A 22,909-nucleotide genomic window follows, 5' to 3' on the forward strand; every position below is an offset into this window, starting at 1 on the left:
GCAGATTACATTAAGTAAGCACCCTTCCCTCAGCTGATTACAAACACACTCCACTCCTGTCTCTTGTAGTACACATTAGGACCTGCAACCATGGATGGGCATGTTCCGGCTATTCTGCATCCAGCTTTTGGTGGACATGGGCATCCTGAGACAATGTAACAATTGCCTTATGTACACTGACAACCACTTAACTGTCAAACAGACAAATGTAGAATGTGAGAGATGTAGTTACACATTGACACTGGAGGCTAGACTCTCACATACAGACACAAAAAGTAACAAACAAGTTGTCAGCAATTCATACACATCACTCACTGCACCTACAAAGGACCACACATACAGTCCCCACATATGCAGAAATGCTGACATGTCACTTACCCAAACCTCATAGGTCTCTCAGGCACAGTCCCAGAGACTCCACGTGCACACAGACAAGACATTTCCCATCGCAACAAATAAAGCCACATCCCATTGTCTCTCAACTACCAACCACATAAGACAAAGTAATCCACAACCTGTTAGTCTTGTCATACGAGACTCCATTGTGAGACACTTCCTTCTTACCAGACTGGATAAGGAGAAAGTTGCACCTCGCTGCCTGTCAGGAGCCAGGATCTGCCTGATCATGCAAACAGTCAGGTCACTTACCTCTGAGTACCAGTATGACTCAGTCAGTCCTTGTCTACATGAATGATGAGACTCATCTCCTTGGACTATATGAAAACTGATGTGTTTCAGCTCTTAGAATATGTGTCACATGCAGGTACGAGCCTAGCATTGAGCAGCATTCTACCGTCTCCATGGATGATGGGCACAGTACCAGCAGAAAATGACTGACTTTAACAATTGGCTTAGCTACTAGTTCCATTCTAAAGGGGTCCAATACTTGTTAGCCTGGGAGGATATGGTTGACAGCCCACGCTGCTTTGCCAGAGTTGGTCTTCACATGTCACCTCTAGGCTTTCGGATATTGGCCAAAACATTATCCACATCGATTGTGACTTTTTTAGGCTTTGCCAAGCAGACAAACCTTCCAACGTAACAAAAGCTACACAGAGCAAGCTAAAGGTGTTACTGCTCAATGCTAGGAGTCTGAAGAAACTGCACTCCTTGGAAGCCTTCTCGCCCTGGAGAATGCTGATGTCTGTGCAGTTATTGAAACATAGTTCAGCGCCACAGAAGGCAGTCCGGTAGTGCATGGCTGTATCACTTTTCATATGTTCCTACCACCCACTAAATATGAAAGTGCAAAAGGCTGAGGTGTATCTTCTACATAAAGGGTAAGCACACCCCACAGCTGCCTCCAGGACACGTGGTTAAAGTGGGGATGAATCCAGATCCAGCAAAAGTCTAGTGGTGTGCCACAGGGTTCAGGGCTAGGACTACTCCTGTTTGGAATGTACTTCCCTGAAGTCAAGGCTAATGTGGAAGGCCTCTAGATGACAAAGTTTGCTGACAACTGCAAGCTAGGGGCAATCACTGAATTGCCCAGCAATGTAGATATCCTTCAGGAGGGTTTAGATTAGACAAATGATTGGTTCCAGAACCATGGCCTAAAACTAAATGCAAAAAAAAAAAAAAAAAATGCAGTATCATACCGTGTGTGAAGTCATATACCCCTGCAAAATGATACATCAATAGCACACCTCTAAGACTTGACTGATAGGTGAGAGATCTAAGTACCCAAATCATAGCCTGAACGTTGACCAACATTTGAATATGTGTTACAGAACTTATAGGTAGGGGTAAGGCACCCATATCCAAGGAAATTATAGTCCTGCTGTACTCTGTCGTCATTAGATCAATAATAGAGTACAGTGCGCCATTTGGCATGTACTTGACTAGGCACTTATAGCAGCTGGAGTGACCTCAGAGGTTCCTCACAAAGAAATTCATGGTATAAACAACATGTCCTATGCAGCTAGACTAAAAGCCCTATCCCTTTACTCTGTCTGCTAACGACTGTTCAGGGGTGACTTATGCCTGACCTACAAGGCACTTGCAAATCCAGCCCTGGTGGAGCTGCTGCAAGTCAAACAGCACAAGGGTCACCCGATGTAAGGATCTGAACTTAGCGACTCCAACAAAACATGCTGGAGAGACAGATATATATCTCAGAGATTGCACTTTCTTTGGAACAGGCTTCCTATTCATATTAAGCAGAGCCCTTCCCTGGCCTTCTTGAGTGCACTTTGGATCAATGGATAGGGAATTGCAAATTCAAATCTGGGGTAGTGCTTGTGTCCCTTATGGGCAGGGGCATCCAGTAAGATACTCAAGGAATAAGCATAAATCCATGCCATTTTCTTACCCCTAGGGACCATGTATTGGGTAAGATCAGGTTATATTGGTTAGACTTGTAAGGGCTCTTAATCCTAATAATCTCCTGTGACACTGTGGCTTGACCCTGTGCCTCTAGTGCAGTCTTCTCACCCCATCAAGAGTCTCCAGCCGTTTGCTTCCGACTCCCAGGGTTGATGAGCCAGTGTCAAGCTTACTCCTACCCTCCCTAGCTGACTCCTCCGGTCCCCAGATGACAAGTTGATCCACGCTCATCTGGGACTCAGCCAAGGCTTTATCCCTGTGTGTCACTTTACCTGAGTTGTCTTTTTCTTGTCTTGTACATTGTACTCTGATTGTATGGCAATCATACTAAGCTGAGCAGGGGCCTGGTGTTGTCTGTCCTAACTCAACAAGTAAAGCTTTGAGGTAACCCAACCAGAAGATGCTACACCCTTAACACAAGGATGAAGGAGTTGAGCTGGGGATAGTGGAAGAGAAAATGCCCATATATAACCACTGCAGAAGACTTCCTCGCAGATCTGCTGATGTGGCGAGTACTCATCTTTTATTTCTTCTGGCTATGCAGCTGGAAAAGTTTGTTTTAAAGAATTGCGAATAAAAAAAAATTCATGAGTGGTGGAGTGAGTACAAAAAGTGTTATTGTATGTATTTCTGCTTTTGTTACCAGGTCAGCGGACTTCAGGAAGTCAGCTTTTTGATTCCTTTGCACTTAACAAGTTGGGAGCCCCACTGGGTAAGCAGAATTTTTCCAGCTGGCTTGCTAGTTGCGTAGGATTCTGTTGCTACTAAATGGATAAACAGATTCAAGGATCTCACAGCCCATGCTACAAAGAAGGCAGCTGTGTCTGCTACATTTTTCTGTGATGTTTCCACTGCTTCCAAAACCAGTAAATAAGTCATTTTGGTTTATACCTTTGTTGAATGTTAAAAAGTGTAGTTCCTGGGCCAGAGGTATTTTCCCTCAAATCATTCACCACTGGGTATTTTGGAGCCTTCACCTAACTTGTTATTCAACCCAGTCAGCTAACTGTGAAGACAGGGATACTGTATTGTAGTACATCTTTGTGAGGTACTTAACATAATAGGAGATGAATGAATTGACTCTCTACTTTTACAGTGGATTCCCTACCTCTACCCTCACCCCTTGCACCTCATTTGTTTCTTTTTACACCTCAGTTTTCTAGTCTTTTAATGGAATTTCATGTCAGACTAAAGTGTTCACTAGGCAGCTAAAGCGTTTACAGGCCTTTTTAGCTTGTGGTCAGCATTGTGGTGGATTAGCCTTGTTGCCCGGCTTACTGACAGTAAAAATGCAGTCATTGCATGATTAGAGATTTAAATTTTTTTGGTATCCTTCGAGGAAGTTAGTGTAAAAGAATCTTAATGTATAGATAATGTCACTCCTTATCTTTGTCTTCTATGGCCTGAAATTCCGAAACCAGTGGCTTACTTTGCCATAGAGGCAAGCATATGTTGCTGCTGGAGTACACTGACATAGGTATGCTTGTAATTTCTTTATATATCCCACACTGTAGTAGATTCACTTCACTAGTTCTTGCCATCTATCATTCACCTGAAGAAAAATTGTACTGCAAAACTAGTATGTTAACTTTTAGTGGCTTTTCATTATTTTTTCTTTCAAAAAAGTTTTTTTTTCTTTCCATCCATTTGTTAGTTGAGACTAAATTGCTTGGTAAATGTTGTGGTAGACAAATGCCCTCTAAAGGCTTTTACTCATACTCCCTATTCTGTTTAGGTCAGAGTTGCAACTTTTAAGAATGTGGACATTAGAGAAAATTTAAACACTACAGAAATTCATAAGTAGATGACAGCATATTTTTTTTACTGAAGAAAGACTTGCGTCTTTTTAAAAGAAGTAAAAAGTGAAATGTGTGATGTTAGAGAAGGTTAAGGTGCCAGTTCAACAAATGACTGAATGTGTACTTCCATGTTGTCTTCTGCAGAGGCTGGTACATCTCTTTCACAGACCCCAAGAGCAAAGGAAGTCAGTTATTTTTTTGTAGCTGCTGGGGGAGCCCTGACCAACATTTAGTACCAAATGTTAAGTTCACTTAGGCACTTGTGTCGGTACTGATTAAGCTGTAATTCCCAAAATACCTATGATTTTTGGGAGTCTGATCTTCAGGTGTCTGGGCGGGAAGAAAATTAAGTTCTTCAGTCACCAAAGTACTTTTGTACAATTTAAGTGTGTGCTACTGCTGGTCTTCTCTCCAGCGGGGATTGACTGCAGAAGGCAAGCAAAAGAAATTTTATGAGCACGCGGTTTGCAAGTCCTTGGTTCCAATGATCCTACTTTATGGTGACTGAACTAGGCTGGAGTTGTTCAGCCATAACCTTAATAATAACATGGGAAGTGGTCATGATCTTTTCTGATCAGGTGAGAATAAGTGTCCATTTAAATTTCAGCACCTCTTTTCACAGTGTATTATTTCTAATTGTGAAGAAAGTCGGATGGTGACAAGCATAATCATCAGATTCAGAAGTTGCTTTCAAAGGGGGAAACTATTTCAGTGGGCCTTCAGAACTGACATTGCACTTTTAATTCAGTAGCTATCTGTGACTGGTGTAGTTTCATTGGTATGCCTGGAAAGAGTCTAACAATCTCAGCGTGTAAATTCAAGTTTTAGAAACTCCATTTACAAGAAATTTCCACTTTGATTTGCCAGCTTTGGCTTATTAGACTTGGGAAGAGAAAGATGTGCTTAAGTAGCACCACCAGAAGGAAAATATTCCAGCTGTTCTTTTCTTTTATACAAATACTCTGTCTCACAAAAATAACCTCATAGACCCACCTGTCCCACTGCTTGTCATATGTAAATATCTGGCTAAACATATGAGGAAGTCACTCAAAATCTGAGCGAAAGTTGCTCTTTTTTTGTTTTGTTTTCAGCAGCAGTATATTTTCATTGATAAAATATCTAAGTAGCTTCTTAGATATGAAGGTCAAGCTCATGTCCTAACATGATCACTTGCAAGAAGCTTGATTACTGCAGCCTCATGTTGGCATAGATATTTTTGAAGAAAGATGATGTCTGACTACTTTTGTTTATAAGGGAAAGTTTATTCTTTAAACTTGGAAGACATTATGTAACTTTTATGTTATGTTCTTTTTTTTTTTTTTTTTGTTACTGATTTTTTTTTCTTTATATTCACCGGCCTTGTGCTGGCTCACCCCATAGGTGCTTTTCTGCAGTAGACTTTCCAGACAAGGCAGCTGACAATCTTTTCAGGTTGCTTGTTCAAAGGCAAAAACTTTCAGCGTTGTAGTCCGTAATAGGTTAGATTAGTAAGTAAATATTTCCTCTAGAATGAGTTGGACTACAGAATATGCTTTTATATTATCAATGATTTAGCTGTTTGTAATTCTGTTTTGTCAGCTTTGCCAAGTCTCTTCTGCATTTAGTTCTTTTACATACAGTCCTTATTAGATATAAAAAATGTTTCCAACTACATCCACTAATGTTTCTCTTCTGTGAAAGCTGATTATTTAACAGTATTCTTTCTTGTGAGAAGTATAGCTAAGGATGTGTTAGGCAGTGATATGCATTAATGTTACATTAGTGTCTGTCAGAGGTTACGTTAGTTTGTCTCTTGGTTGTTTACCCACAGTTGCTTGTTAAATTCCATGATCTGATGTCCTTTTCATTCTTCCTCACTGATGGGTTAAGGACGTACTCTCGTCCGACTCAGCCACATTTTCCAGACTTTGTATCCTAGACTTGGGATCCTCCTTCGTCCCATAATGTACCACGCTACCTCTAACCCCTCAGATCTCGTTTGCTGCCAGAAGTGGAAAGACAGAAGATTCCTACATATTGAACTGTAAGGAGTTTAATTTTTCTATTTTTTTTCTCTTTTATCTAATTTTTTTCTTTTTTGATGGTCCCTTCCTCCCTCTTGATCTCTGAGCTGTAGCTCATGGTTTCATTGGTTATTCTTGTATTTCTGGCTCATGGTTGGTGCTTGATAATGACAGTCTCAGGGCTGGTGCCCTTTGGCTGCGGGTTGTCAGGTTTCACTTGCTTGATGTTTTTTTTGTCCGGTTGTGACTGTGGTGGAAAATTTCTGTTTCTCAATAGGGATTTCTCGGTCTGTCTGTGACTGAGAATGCAAATATTCTTTGTCCCTACAGTGCCTTCACAGTCTGGTGTTTGTTTTATTTTCCTGTCTTGCCTTCTGCAGCTCTGGGATAATGAGCTGTGAGTGGCTTGCTCTGGATGGGTGGTAGAGTATTCCGGTGTGAAGATTAAAAGTGCAGAAATGGTGTAATTTCCCTTTGACCCATTGATGAATTGTTGCTGAAGCATACGAGAGTGCCATCCACTGGCAGTTCCTTTACCTGGGGTGGGCCATGTGCGGATGTGTGTTGCGAGCAGCATACCTCTCTACAGTGCAATTTTTCGCAGAATGCACAGATTTTTTGGCTTGTATTTTTCAGACCATTGATCTAAAATTTCTGGTGTCCTGGCTTTTCACTAAATGACTTACTTTCGAGTTTCAGACTTCATCAGGAAATGTATGTTAAACCCTGTTGCTGTAGTGGTTTTCCATGTAAAAAAAAAAAAAAAAAGTTCCCCCGTGTTGGCCTCTGTCCATATGCCTTGCACTAAGAGGCTGAGAGGTATGGTGGGCAGCTGCCAAGCAGTTACACTTGTTGAGCCATCTTCTGTGTCGTCTTGCTGACCATGGAGTAATTTCTTTGGGGTTTACTGCTGTTCCTGCTGGACTTTATGTGGTGATCTGTTAAGTATCTTGTTTAATTTATGATTTTCTAGCAAGTCTCTTTGGACAAAATGGAACTACCTTACAGGGCTTCGGATGAAATGCTTTGGATCTGAAGTCCCCAAGACCTACATAAGCTTATGTATTTTTCTTTTAGACTGCCTATGTTTTTTTTTTTCTTTTTAGACTGCCAGAAGAGTCCGTGATTAAAACTGCTCTGTCTAGTAAGTATTAATGGGCACAGATTTTGCTTCGTCATGAACGTGCCTTTGCTTTCGTCTGCCTTGTTCAGGACTTTGTGTCACAGAGGTTTATACAACTCTTCAGCCTTGGAAGTGTTGCTGGTTTCTTCGGGCTCAAACCCCCCCCCCCACCTTAAAGAAACAGATCAACACATGCTAGGATCTCAGATCCGAATTTCCTAAAGCCTCCCTCAGATCCTTAGTTCCCCTCTGATCTGATAGGCTTGCTTTCCTAAGGCTATTTTTGTGATATGTAGATGATCATTGAATCCTATGCCGTCGGACCCAACTGTTAAGGACCATGCTGTCGACACAAGTATTATACAGCAACTTTGCACCAGAGATTTCCGGAAAACTCCTCGGATCATAAATTACTCCTCAGATTATTTTTACTTCAGGTTTCCTCACAAGACTGAACCTTGCTCGGCTCCAATAGTTTGCTGTCCAGAGATGCCACACTGGAGTAACTTCCTTCAGATCTGGAGTGTTCCTCTGATCCTAAGGATAGCTTACTTTTCGCCCAGTCCTGAACCATCTTCATTACCATACCTCTGATCTGTCTCTTTCAGAAAGTCATTCGAATACAAATACTGTTATTCATTATACTTCAAAATGGTCCCTATTTTTGAACTTCTGTTCCTTTCGGAAACTGAGCCTAGGATCTGACAGACAAGTGTCAGACACCTCGCGAATCCAAACCTTCTTTGAATTTAAACTGTTGAGTCAGTGCAGCTTCTTTGGATCCAAAAGCCTTGACTGTATCTTGTTTTTATTCTGGCTTGGAGGTCTGGGTAGATGTCCTTCCATTCTCATGTTTCAGTATTCATGACCTTTGGGTTAGCTTCTGCCTAGCAACCTGAACTTCCGGCCAGTATACAAAAGCTTTTGTCACAGCAAGATACATGGGACATCTAATGTTGGCCTTAGGGGGCATGGACCGTAAATGTGATATTTGCACATACCTTCCTCAGAACTTCTCTGTTGCCAGTCGAACGTCAGCTCATCCTGCCATCGGATCCTGCGATTAAAGTTAAGTACCCAGTTGCATTTTTTTCTTATTTTCTTGGTCACTGCTTGGCTGCCCAGGTTCATTTCATTCAGAAAGGGAAAGTGTAGGTGTGGACGTCAGATTCTTCATAAGGACACCCACGACCTGTGTCTATTTTGCCCAGGGCCCAATCACGACTATGAGGCCTGCGCCATTTGTCAAACTTTCGTTCCAAAGACCCTTCACAGCTGTCTGCATGTCTTAACATCTGTCTGGAGAACCAACGACTCAAACGTCTGCCTCTTGTGATGGAAGGGCTGTCCGGTCATACCACCAAGCCACTGAAAAAGAAGGACAAAGTTTCAAGGCCTAAGACCACTGCTGCACCTCTCCCACACGACATAACCCCTGTGGTCGACATATGCCTGGACGAATGTACGGAACTAGCCGACTCTGGTGTTGCGGCTACTGTTCTGGAGGCCACACAATCAAGTTCAGATAGCACATCCATGGAGGTTATGCAGACGTCTGCTATCGACAACAAGGGGGAACCTGGGCTCACACTGAACATCCAGACTGGTTCTTCCTCCGCTACTGAAGCTTTTGAAACTAGGCTTACCTTAGGCCCTGCGCCCTCTAGGCCTGTCTCTTCTGTAAAAAAAGAGAAAACTAAGCATGTCACTTCCCCTCCTGAGAGTGTGCTTGATTGGCAAGCTTTCTTTCAAGCCTTGTTAATGCCTTTATGGCCCTTAGGCCTTCTTTGGCTGCTTCTCCTACGGCTGCCCCTCCTGTAATCATCCCTAGGCCCTAGACTGCTTGAACCTCTTACATTAGAGGCTCAGCACTCTTCAGATTCCTTTTCTGAGGATTCTCTCTTATACTTCTCAGATGCTTTCCCCTCTAGGTTATGCTTCCCCAGAGGAGGACTCTGCTGAGGGGCCTCCCCTGGGGAGGACCTGACCTTTGGAGAAACAGCCTCTCGGATGAGAAAATGTTTTAAATGCGACTCCACAGAAATGTATGAAGTCCAAAAGAGATTATATGAATTCCTACAGATGGCTACTCCACCTTCTGCAATCCCCCCAGTCCTGCCAGCCTTTTTAGATGCTTTTCCTGCAGCTTCTGAAAATCCTGAATCCTATTCCCCCTGCTGCTAGAAGACTTGTCAGATTTTATAAGTTCCCAGAAGGGGAACATTTTCTAATTAAGTGTCCTGCTGCAGATCCTGGTACAATTTCTGTCTCTGCAGGCAAACCCTCCAGACTGATACCCTCTACCTCAGTCCTTCCTTCTGACAAGGACAGCAAAACTATGGAGAGAATTGGCAAGAAGGTGTATACTTCAGCAACTTTGGCCTTTAGGGCCATCAACTACCAGGCACACATGTCTAAGTACTCTCTGGCCCTTTTATCTCAGGCGTCTAAGCTTTTGGATGGCCTCCCTGATTCAGCAACAGAGTCCCAAATTTCTAGTCTGATCTCATTGTCCTCATAAGTGACAAGACACTTAATTAAATGCAGTAATGATTCTGCAGATGCCTCGGTCAGATCAGCAACCTCTGCCTCAGTGCTCGGAAGGGACTCTTGGTTGAGGCTACAACCCCTACCCGACGGTATTAGGGCTGTACTTCATGATGCCCCCCCTGGATAAGACTGCCTTGTTCGGATCCCAAGTGGCAGAACATTTCAAGGCCCTTCAGCAGAAGGGAAGAGAACTACAGGACTTGAAACATTTGTTTGTGTCACCAGTTCCTAAATTTCACAGGAATTGCCCTAAGACCCAATTTATTAGAAAACATTCTGCTCCTCCTCCTCCTCCTGCTATGGGCAAAAAGAGTTCCAGAAAGCAATAGCCACCTTCTAGCCTGCCCAAACACCTACCCAGAAACCTTAGTTTCAGGACAGGTCATGTAGTCTGTGACTACCTGCCTTCTCTTCCTCCTTCTCCAGGCCCTATCCCCTTTCCCAGAAACGTTCTCACTGTCTCTTCTTCTGGGAAAGCATCACTTCAGATAAGTGGGTCCTGTCTATCATAGAAAAAGGTTATTTCATGACTTGGGTCATTCCTACTGTGTTCAGGGGAATCTCTCAGCCACCAAATGACCAGCAGCCCCTATTCCAACCAATCTTGGACAGTCTTCTCTCTCAAGGGACTATCCAGTCCAGTCCCTGCGTCAGAAAAGGGAAGTGGCTTTTACTCTAGACTTTTCCTGGTCCCACGAAAGGATGGCCCAGGGAGACCCATACTGGATCTCTCATACCTCAACCTTTTTCTTCAAGTACCCACCTTCCGCTTGCTCACCCTTCAAGCTCTTTTTCCACTGTTAATGCCTCAGGCGTTTCTCACCACCTTGGACATCAAAGATGATGTTAAGTTGTCAATCTCGCCTTCATTCTTGCTGGATGGGTTCGGAGCCGATCCTCGGCTCCGACTCGGCACTTGCTTTAGCTCGAGAACTCCTTTTACCAGCTCGAGGCAACCCTATATCCCATGATGCAAGGCGGAACTACCTCCGATCTCGTTTGCCGCTTAGCGAAAGAGGTCTCCTTTGCCAGCTGAGGTAAGTTTTTCTTTGTAAAATAAGAAAAAGAGTAGTTAGGGGTTTATTTTTCCCTTTTAGTGTCAGTTTAGTCTGTAGTTAGTTACAGCCCACCCTATTCCCTTGTTTTCAAACTTTTTTATAATCTTTAGTCTAAAGTTTTTTAGTCAGGCCTACTTCCCCATTGGTTATTCCCTTCCTGTGTGTTTGAAGGGATTAATTTGTGTGTTTGTTGGGATTGTTTGTGTTTCCATCCTCCTAGGATGTCAAAGGAAGGCAAGGTCTCAGGCTTCAAGAAGTGTGACCAGTGCTGTCAGAAAATGTCTCTGACAGACGGTCACACTTTTTGTGTTTATTGCCTGGGGCCTTTGCACCTGCAGGACTCCTGTGCTTTATGTCATGCTTTTAGCCAGAGAGTCCTGCAGGAAAGGAGGAATAAACTCATCCTCCGAGGCTTACTTAAGCCAGAAGGTTCTCCTCCTAAATTAGGGTCAGGAAAACCTTCTAAACCACCGAAGGCTCAGGCTACAGTGTCCAAGCCTCCTCCGGTGGCTCCGGCTCTGTCGGAGCCGACATCGGCTCCGGCTGGAGCCGTTACATCTGCTGTTCAAGTAGTGGGTTCGGCGTCGACCGGCTCCGATACCCTGACTACTGTGGCCTTGTCGGCTCCGGCTGGAGCCGACACTTTATCCAGCATCGGAGCTGAGATATCCTCGGCTCCATCTGGGGTTCAAGGGACTTCGGCTCCGATGGCTTCGACCCGTAAGAGATCCCGGTCCCCTTCTATACTGAGTATCCACTCGGCTCCGGGGTCTCCTCTTTTGTCGGAGCGGAGCCATCGGAGCCGATCTTCGAGATCTTCCAGGCTGTCTGACCACGATTTAGAGAGGGTGGTAAGCAGGCTGTTGAAGTCTCAGGCACTGGCCCAAATGCTCCATAGCCCGTCTCAACAGACTTGGCTATAGCCCCAATCCTTGAACTTCCTCCTCCGACTCCACACCGCAGTTCGGAGCCGGAGCTTCGGGACAGCGACTGTTTGATGCCAGAGCCGATACATCCTTCGGCTCCGTCGTCCTCGGCTCCGATCTCCTCCTTGAGACCTTCCTTGGAGGGATCCGGTCGTCGGGTTTCCACTGTCGGCTCCGAGGGGGCTAGTGGCATCGGACCCTTGTCCGACCCCGCTCTCCCTCTCGGCTTCGGCTTTGGTAAGCTCGGCGCCGACATCGGCCTCGGAGCCTTCTCTCTCTTTGGAGCCGGCCATTCCTGTTTCTTCGGAGCGGGTGTGTTCCGGCCTCCCAGGGAGAGGAGCCTTTGAGGTGATGAGGAGTGTCCTGGCCTCTGAGCCTGGTCAACGGTCCATCCCTCTAGCTCCTCCCTCTTCAGTGCCTGCAGATGCCTCTTGCCAACCTCTTGCTCACAGGCCCAGGGATCCATCGCCCCAGGTTTCCCCACTGGGAATTTCCTCCTCTTCCGAGGTTTCTCCTGATCCTGCAGGGGAACCCCCGGGGAAGAGGACGTAAGAGGAAACACACAGACTCCCTGAGTCTACTACATCTGATACCGACTTAGATGAGTCGGAGGGTTCCCCACAGTCCCCTCTGAGGATGTCTCTTTTCAGACATCCTTGAGCTCCTCAAACAGAGGGGGAATTGGCCCTCCATTGACCCCTCCGAGGATGAGTCGGTATACCTGGAGGCTTTTGGATCCCGACCCTCCACCTCCTGGGTGTCTCCGCCTTTCGACCCACTCATGCAGGTAGTGGCTCGTAAGGCGTGGGCGGCTCCAGATTCTGTGGAACCTGTCCCCAGAAGACCATCCAAATTCATTACGGCCCCTTCGGACAAACAGTTCCTTTCCAAGGGTGTTCCGGTGGATGCTATGTTGGTGGTGGCTGCCACTAAGAAGGAATTGGCGGATCCTTCAGTACCTGTCCATCCTCCTAATAAACACTCTAGGACCATGGACAGGTATGGAAAGCGGATGTTTTCTTCAGCGACCTTTGCTATGCTTCGCTGAATTATCTTTGTCACTTCACCAGGCTTCAACGAGATGTTCTCAAGGAACTGGGAGAAGTAGTCCAGGATCCTTCTGCTGCTGGGGCTCATGAAAAGATTGCCTCGCAGCTTGCTATCCTGAATTCCATATCTAACTCCTCCATGCGGCTCATATCCTATGCGGCCGATGGAGCGAGCAGGGCCGCAGGCACAGGAGTTGCTCTTAGACGCCAAGCCTGGATGCGGCTTTGTAATTTTGCGGACCCCTTTAAGGCGTCCTTCACTAATACCCCCTTTGATGGTTCGGCTTTGTTCGGACCTCAGGTGAAGGATACCTTGACCAGGTGTGAGCAGGACGGTAAAACTCTTTCTGCCGTTGGAGTCCAGTTTTCCACTCCTTCTAGACCATACCCCAAGGGTGAGAAGGGGGGGGGAGATGTGGTTCCGTAAACCCCAAGGAGCTACACCGGACACACGTGGTCAGTTTACCCCCAGAGGCAGAGGGGGTAACAATAATAGACGCCGCCCTAGAGGCAGGGGGGGTCCTCAGAACCAGGGCAACAGGGAGTCTCTTCCTGAGAAGCCCTTTCAGCATCCCTGAGGTGTTGCCCAACTGTCCACCCTTGGAGGCAGTCGGGAAGGATTTCGCTGTACCCAGTAGCCTGGCAATCCCTATCTCAAGAGATGTGGGTACAGTCGATTATATCCGAGGGTTACAAAATCCCCTTCGAAGGTTTCCCGTACCTCTTCAATCCCTTCCAGACATCTCACCCGGTCAAAGGGATTTGGCAGAACAGGAGGTTTCAAAGCTCCTAGAAAAAGAGCCGTCCAGACTGTGCCAGCAGACCAGGTAGGATCCGGCGTCTACTCCAGATTCTTTTGGTCCCCAAAAGGACAGGAGATTGGAGACCAATATTAGACCTGAGCAATCTGAACAGATTTGTCAAGAAGGCAAGATTCGGATGGTCACGCTTCAGTCCATTCTGCCCTTTCTGGGCAAGGACAACTGGATGTGCTCTATAGACCTTCAGGATGCGTGCTATCACATAAAGATTCACAGACGCTCCAGAAGGTTTCTCTGCTTTCGGCTAGGGACCAGTCATTACCAATTCAGAGCCCTGCCCTTTGGCCTCACTTCAGCCCCCAGAGTGTTTACCAAATGCATGGCAGTGGTCACAGCTCATCTGAGACGTCGAGGATTCCAGGTGTTTCCCTATTTGGACGACTGGCTCCTCTCCGCCACCACCAAGTGTCAGCTTCTTCAGTCCAGAGACTACACTCTACAGCTTTGCAGGAGTTTGGGAATTTCAGTAAACTTCGAAAAATCTTCTCTGCTGCCTTGCCAATCTATCACCTTTATAGGCGCAGAGTTAAACACCGCCAAAATGTTAGCCAGACTAACAGATCAAAGAATTCTGGGCATCCAAAAATTTGTTCGGCTTCTTTTGCAAAGCAACAAGATCAAAGCCAGATTTATACTGAAGGTTCTAGGTCTTATGGCTGCGGCCATTGTTCTTCTACCACTGGCTCGCTTCCACATGCGTCTTCTGCAGTGGATGCTATTCACGCAGTGGTCGTACCACAGTCTCCCGATGAGGCACGAAATCTTGGTAACACAGTCGTGCCGAGCTCATCTGAACTGGTGGATATCTTCCCCTCTTCTTCATCAGGGCCGACCCTTTATTCCCCCTCCTCCAGTTGCCACAGTCACTACGGATGCCTCTCTGATCTGGTGGGGGGGGCATTATCAGGGCAGGATGGTCCACGGGACGTGGCAACCCATAGAATACCATCTGCACATAAATGTCCTGGAGATGAGAGCAGTGCTTTTAACGTTGCAAGCCCTCAACGACTTTCTTCCCACGGGGACTTTTGCAGTACAAACGGACAACATGTCCGTAGTCTGCTACATCAACAAGCAGGGCGGGACCAGGTCCTATCCGTTATGTCGAGAAGCTCTCAGACTTTGGCAGTGGGCGATCTCTTCTCAGCGGTTTCTGATTGCAACGCACATCCCCGGCAGGTCCAACCTATTAGCGGACAGGCTGAGCAGATCCATTCTGATGCCTCACGAGTGGTCTCTCAATCAATCTGTAGTGGATCAGATTTTTCTGAAGTGGGGCACTCCTTGTTGCGATCTTTTTGCTACTCCTCAAAACAACAAGTGCCTCGATTTCTTCACTCTCTTTACTCTTCCAGGCCAACCTCTGAGAGACCCACTAACAAAGGATTGGCCCGGGGACTTCTATGCACGCTTTTCCTCCTTTTCCCTTGATTCCACAAGTCATTCAGAAAGCCACCGTTTTGAGAGCCAAGTTGATCCTCATTGCCCCATATTGGCCTCGACAAATTTGGTTTCCGTCTCTGCATCGTCACCTTCTGGTGCAGCCCTGGCATCTGGACCCAGTTCCGGATCTCTTGATCCACCAATCGGGTCAGCAGCACCGGGCCATTCATTCTCTCAACCTCACTGCTTGGTTGCTCCACTTGCTACCCTAGCCAGGCTACCGATGATTTCGGACTCAGAGACATTTTAGTCTCTTCCTTGAAGTCGTCCACTAGGACTGTTTATGCTAGCAAGTGGCGACGTTTTCTATTTGGGCGAATTCCAGAAATATTGACCCCTTTACTGCTCCTGTACATTCGGTTTTAGATTTCCTGGCGGAGGTTTTTCATTCAGGATCCTCGTCATCTACAGTCAAAGTACAACTGGCTGCTATTTCTAAGTATCATGTTGGCCTGCATGACAATAACATTATGTCTCATAGGTTATGCATGGCCTTTCTCAGAGGAGTTTTCCTCCTAAAACCACCTATAAAGCATCCTCCTCCGCAATGGGATCTAAACTTAATGTTGGCATCCTTGATACTACCTCCCTTCGAACCGTCTGCTTCATGTTCTTTGAAGTTATTGACCTGGAAAACTATATTTTTACTGGCTGTCACTTCTGCAAGAAGGGTTTCCGAGATTCAAGCTCTCTGCATCCGTTCCCCTTATTTGGTTTTTCATAAGGACAGGGTATCATTAAGAACTAACCCTTCTTTTCTTCCCAAAGTCGTATCTCAAACCAACATTAACCAATCTATAGATCTACCAGTCTTTTTCCCAAACTATTCCGACAGAGCTGAACAAAAACTGCATTTTTGGATGTCCATCGTCAGCTCAGGTACTATTTGCATAGAACTAAACAATTCAGAAAATCGGACCAACTATTTGTCTCCTATGCAGAAAACAGGATAGGTCTTCCAGTATCTAAAGTGACCTTATCCAGATGGTTGACTTCCACTATTTCCTATGTGTACTCTCTCAGGGGCAAACAGCTATCTTCTAAGCCAAAAGCACACTCAACCAGGAGTCTATCCACTTCTTCAGCTTTTCAGGATAGACTACCCATTGATACCATTTGTGCAGCAGCTACTTGGGCCACACCTCATACCTTTGTCTCTCATTACAAGTTGGACTTGTCCTCTAGAGATAGGGCCAGTTTTGGTTCCACAGTTCTCAAGAGTCTGTTCCATTGAGCCACCCGGGATACAGGTGCTAGGGACGCGGTCCCATCCAGCAAGAATGAAGGCGAGATTGACAACTTAACATTTAGAAGTTATGTACCTACCATAACGTTCCATGTTAGTTGTCTTCTCTCGCCTTCTTTCTTGCGTCCCTCCCTCCTTCCCCCTGGCCTGGACAGATCTTGGAGAGTTCCTATTAGATTGTTTCCTCCGGCACATTGTTAGGAGGATTTCTTTTAGGAACCATTGTTCCTATTTCTGTTAGGATAGTCTTTAGCAAGGTTAGTTAGCTGCCAAACGAGATCTGAGGTAGTTCCGCCTTGCATCATGGGATATAGGGTTGCCTCGAGCTGGTAAAAGGAGTTCTCGAGCTAAAGCAAGTGCCGAGTCGGAGCCGAGGATCGGCTCCGAACCCATCCAGCAAGAAAGAAGGCGAGAGAAGACAACTAACATGGAACGTTATGGTAGGTACATAACTTCTAATTTACCTGCATATCCCATTCAGGCCCAAATACAGGAAGTACGTGTGCTTCTCTGTGGGTTCCTCACACTTTCAATTCTCTGCTTTACCCTTTGGACTATCTACTGCTCCAGGAGTATTCAAGTGTCTGGCTCCAGTGGAATCCTATTGCAGAGTCCTAGGGATACCAATTTTCCCATACCTGGACAACCTCCTGATCCAGGCAAGACTGTTACAGTACCCTCCAGAACCATCTCCAGTCATTTCTGATGTCTTTCTATTCATATGCTGCAGGATTCATAACATGAGGGAGTCCACCTCTGGCTGGCTCATATGTCCAGCCAGTATACCAAAGTCTAAATGCTGCTGGCAAGGTATGTGCGCCGCACATCACTCAGTGTACATCTGTCATAAAGAGACATCTGGTATAAAGTGGACATCGGTACGTACCTGCTTTATAACTTTTCTGCTACCTATCTGACTGCCATCCCTGGTCGTTGCTCGCCAGAGGGCTCACATTTGTGTTTCAGATAAGTACCCTATTGGGTTTTTTCTTTTTCATTTGGCTACTGTGTTTTTTTTTTGTTTTGTTGAACAAAAAAATAGGATCACTATATAGAATCAAACCCTTTCTCACTCCACTAGCAAGGACTACAATAGCTAGAACCCACCTAATCTCTACCCTACTCTATGCCTCACCAATATTCACCAATCTCTCTAAAAATAACCTCAGTAAACTAGTAACATCCTATAATAACATTGCTAGATTTGCTACAGCATCTACTTTCAGGACCCATCACTGCCTGAACCTAAAAGAACTAGGATGGCTCGAACTCCCCAATCTACTCAAACTCCAACAGCTTACTCATATTAACAACCCGAAACAGTTCTGGTCATCAGTAAATAGACTTCTTTCCCCAGGAACTGCTAAAACTCCTTCCCCACTAAATGCTGACCCAGAAACCCCTCTCCAGACTGCTAATGCTTTCAACTCTTTTTTCTCTGAAACTATTCAAACCCTAGCCAAACAAATGAACACTAACAACTCTCATATACCATCTAACATAACTACCGCTTCCTTCAGTTTCTCTCTAAAACCTATATCTACCTCTTTCATCTACAAACTCATTGACAAACTGAAACCCTGTACCCCTTCTGCTGACAAGCTCCCTTCTCTTTTTCTTCAGAAAGCTGCCAAAGAAATTGCTTATCCTATATCCTTACTTATCAACAGAACTATCCAAGAAGGAACCATCCCTGATATCTGGAAAGTCTCCCATATTATCCCACTGCATAAAGGTGGTAACTCCTTTGACCTTTCCAACTTTAGACCAATTGCCCTTCTTTCACCCCTTGCAAAAATCATGGAAAAATGTATTCATCAGCAACTGGTACACCACCTCTCTCTACACAGCCTAATAGCAAACTGCCAGCATGGTTTCAGACCCCATCACAGTACCACCACTGCCCTTCTTTCCTTTGTAGATACTATCAACAAAAATCGAAACAACCATACTCTCTCCTCCGCTCTTTTCATTGATCTCTCAAAAGCTTTCGACATGGTTAACCACTCTCTCCTAATCAATATTCTTGAATCCCTTCCTTGAGATAAACTAGCCACTAATTGGTTTAAATCTTATCTTAACAACAGACAACAAGCAGTAATATGGGAAAACCATCTCTCATCTCTCTTGCCCATTTCCATCGGAGTTCCTCAGGGCTCCATTCTGGGTCCACTTCTGTTCTCCCTCTTTATAAACGATCTTCAGACTGCTATCCCACAAGCTACCTGCATACAATATGCAGATGATTCTACCCTTATCTGATTGGCACCTTCCTCTACTGAACTGACCTCATTGACGCAAAATACCTTTAACGAAGTAGAAACTTGGTTTTCCAAACGGTTTCTCCTACTAAATGCAAAAAAAAACTAAACTCCTCCTCTTCTCCCCCTCCTCTCGGTCCCCCCCTTTAAACTTTACCATTTCTTCTAGTAATGGTACTATCATCTCGCCTGATCCAACTACTAAACTTCTGGGAATAACCATTGACAATCATCTTTCCTTCGATCAGCACATTAACAACACAATCAAGGTTGTTAACAGAAAAATTGGATCCCTATATCGTATCAAACCTTTTCTAACCCCAGCAACAAGAACCAAAATTGCACAAACTCATCTCCTATCTACTCTCCTATATGCTTCCCCCATTTATACTAACCTCAAGAAAAACAGTCTAAACAAACTTGCTATAATAACATAGCTCGCTTCGCCACTAGCAACCCCTTTAGGACCCACCATTGTATAAATCTAAAACAACTTGGCTGGCTCGAATTTCAAAACTACCTAAAAATTCCTCAACTCACTATAGCCCACAACATATTACACCTACCTGACAACACCCCTATACTCTCTCAACTTTTAATCCCGTACAACAATCTGAACTCACTTCGCTCCTCTAGTAAACTCATGACAAAATCAATAAAGGCAAACAACACAGCAGGTGGTTCTCTATTCACTAACACTATAGGTAGAAGCTGGAATCTCTTACCTAGTGACATAACTTTGACTACATCCCTACCACAATTCAAACAAAAAATTAAACTGTACTACCTCAATCATTGGCTTTGTTCCTGCAGTACACCTGACTAAACTTTTTCTTATACTATATCTCTCCTTCACTCTTCTCTTCACTACCTGTCTGATTTCTTCTCCTTTTACTGTATTAATCTAACTATGTACATCTTATGTATAATTGCTAATATGTAATGAACTGCAATCGTGCTTCTCTTTGAAAGTATCTTGCATTCTGTGTTGTTATGATTTCTAATTTTTATATTTCTAAACAGTAATGATTATTTGTAATGTACTTAGTATTTAGTGGAGCTTTTCTCCTCGGGCCTCTGCTGAAAATGGACATGTATCCAGCCAGACCAGCCCGGTCAACAAATGTAAAATAAAAATAAAATAGTGCACAAGACCCTATACCAACCTAGCAAAACCCCAATACTTTCCAGTCTCATTACACCTTACACTAACCTGAGACACCTGCCCTCTTCTAACAAACCTCTGATCCATACTACTAAAACTAACAATTTAGCAGGTGACTGCTTATTCTCCAATGCTGTTGGAAAAATATGGAATAAGCTTCCATCTGAGATCTCATCTCTCACATAACTCTCTCTGTTTAAAAGGAATCTAAAACTTTATCTCAATAAACACTGGATTTGCTCCTGTACTAACCCAGTCTAACCCTCTCCTCTTTTCTTTTTCTTATTTTCTTACTCACTTCTTCTCTATTCTTTTTCTTCCTCATATCTCTAATACCTTTCCCTTTTCACCTCAGCGCATTTTTTTATCAATTTTTACGTTAAATTTAATTGTAATTAATAATATGTTTGTCACAGTAATACTTGTTTTGTAATTTTGTAATTAATATTGGAGCTTTTCTCCCCGGGCCTCTACTGAAAATGGACATATATCCAGCTAGACTAGCCCGGTCAACAAATGTAAAATAAAATAAATAAATTTGTGGGTTTTTTTGTGAGTACATGTCAGCTAGAAAGGACACGTGTCAATGTGCAAGGCAAATTCCAGATAAGAACTCCCAAGAGCTTTGCTTATTTTGCCTAGGCCAAGACCATGTTCTCACACATCCTGCACTGTCTGCAAGGCCTTTGTTCCTAAAATCCTCCATAGCCATCTAGCATCCCTTAGGTTATATTTGGAGAATCAGAGCCTTAAGCGCTTAGCTCGAGACATGGAACCATCATCGGGCTCTTCAGAAGAGCAGCGCCTCAAGAAGGCCAAGAAGCCTCGGCTTGATCCTGTAACTGCTCTCTCTACTCCAGGCATCCCTTCCGAGGTTGATGTAACCCCAGAGGCCGCTGCAGAATCTGCAGAGCCTACTTCGGGTACCATGGTAGAAGCAGTCAAAGAATCTGTAGGCACGTCCCAGAGGGATTCGCTGGTGTCCAGTTTGGGTGCACCTCAAGACCAATCCGTCCTTTATGCCTAAGGTGGTTTCCAGTATGGCCCTTAATCAATCCATTCATTTGCCAACCTTCTTTTCTAATCCACAGGACAAAGGGGAATGAATACTGCACTCCTTGGACATGCACAGACAACTTAGATTTTACTTGGACAGGACTAAGCCTCTCAGGAAATCTGAAAGCTGCTGGTTGCATTTGCTGCAGGGGCAGAGGAAGGCCATTTCAAAGCAAACCATTTCTAGGTGGGTAGGCCATTGCATTAATTTCTGCTATAAGCAACATGGAAAACCTACCCCACAGGGGATAAAGACCACATTCCACCAGGACTGCATCTACCTCTACAGCCTTTCTCAGAGGTGTCCCTACCAGGCACATCCTAGAAGCTGCTACCTGTAGTTCTGTACATACCTTCACCAAGCATTACCATTTGCCAATTTTTTCTAAATCCAGAGCTGGTTTTGCCACAGCAGTCTTGCAGGGCCTAATAGCTGGTCATCCTTCTTTCAGCTTTTCCCCGGTTAGGAGTCGCCACAGCGGATCATCTGTTCGCTCATGATTGGCAGTGGAGCTTTATGGTGTCGAGTTGCCAGCTCAGCGCCCAACCTTCCACAGAAGGAGCACACACATGCACACACTCACACCTAAGGCCATTTTAGTGTGTCCAGTCCACCACCCGGAGGAAACCCACGCGACCACATGGAGGACATGCAGACTCCGCACAGAAAGCACCCCAGCCGAGAATCAAACCGGAGAACCTCTTGCTGTGAGGCGGCAACGCTAACCACTTAACCTGTGCTGCCGCCCACCTAGTAGCTGGTCCTTATCCTCTCTAATTGCCTCCTCCCTTCCTTAGCTTTGGGAATCTACCCAAATGTAATGACTGCAACAGTGAAACATGAAGAACATAGTGCAGTTGTGTACACTTACCATAAATGTAGATGTTTGAGTGTATTCACTGTTGCAGTCCTGGTTACCATCCCTCCAGCCCCCTGACTGCTATTGAAAATATCTCTACTTTTGTTTACTATACTTAAAGCTTTCTGGTGTATTTGGTTTTTGTTGGTGGTGTAACCTTGTATATAATTGCTTCCCATTATGGGAGCACCTGACGTCTGGGGCAGGAAAAACTGATGTAATGGTGTCGACTGTATGCTTTATGCCCCTGACTACCTGACGTCATGGAAGATGAGACAGCAACTGACGCAGGACCCAAGACGTTGATAATCAGGCTGACTGAGGGCTATCTGCAAGCAGATCACCCAAATGTAATGACTGCAATAGTGAATACACTCTAACATCTACATTTATGGTAAGTGTACACAACTGTACTTTCCTATGTGCCTGTCGGCCGCTACCTGAAATTTTCAGACCTTAAGTCTTCTAAAGCTAAGTACCCTGTTGGGGACCCTTTTTTCTTACTCTAACCGATGTCAGAAAAAATTAACAATTGTCTTGCCTATTGAAAGAAAATACCTCCCAGTGATTTTCATTCTTACAGCGTCACCTTTTTAGGCCCAGACCACGACGTTCCTCGCTGTCGGTTTTGTGCCTTGTTTAATGCCTGAACTATTCGTCGTCTGACTATCTTTGTCGCTAAATTCTTTCGCGCTCATTCTCCATATTCCGAAATGGCTTTGATAAGCCGTCCAACTATGGATCTTCCGAAAAAATGTAAAGATAAAGATAGAGACAGACGGCATAGGCCCAAAACTGCCGACGACTCTTCAGGTTAAGCTAGTCGCCAATCTGCAGGTACTCAATGAGGCGCCTTTGCAGCCCCTGATACCCGCTTCTTCAGATTCGCAGGCCTTTACTGAGACCCGTTCGGAGTCCAGTATGCCACGAGATGCTTCTTTGACTATGAAACCTGCAGATGTCTGTACCTTGGATGGGTCCAGAGCCGCTGTGCAGGCACCGGCTTCTGAGGGTGTATTCAGACTTTTCGATGTTCGTATTAAACCAACTCCTTCATTTCTGACTAAAACTACCTAGTTTCTCAGGCCCAGAGTTCGCTCTACGCCTAAGAACCCGATAACCAAAGCGCATTCTCAATCTCCCATGCCACAGAAACAAAAGCTTAGAATGACTGAAGCCTTTTTACTTTAATTAGGGGAAGCCAGCCTTTCCCCTCTGAAAGAC

The 22,909-nt window shown here is 44.9% G+C and overlaps 1 protein-coding gene across 1 annotated transcript in view; it reads left to right on the top strand.

The window, feature by feature from the left end:
• GIGYF1 (GRB10 interacting GYF protein 1) overlaps window positions 1–22,909 on the top strand; it is a gene marked incomplete in the record, with an annotated part of 2,892,461 nt that overhangs the window by 2,702,801 nt on the left and 166,751 nt on the right. Inside the window, 1 exon segment of the mRNA XM_044077309.1 lies at window positions 2,972–3,037. Within this exon segment, the coding sequence (XP_043933244.1) occupies window positions 2,972–3,037 (66 nt within the window).

This window comes from Protopterus annectens, chromosome 7.part0, assembly GCF_019279795.1.
Source record: "Protopterus annectens isolate FY-2018-M chromosome 7.part0, PAN1.0, whole genome shotgun sequence".
Lineage (NCBI taxonomy): Eukaryota > Metazoa > Chordata > Ceratodontiformes > Protopteridae > Protopterus > Protopterus annectens.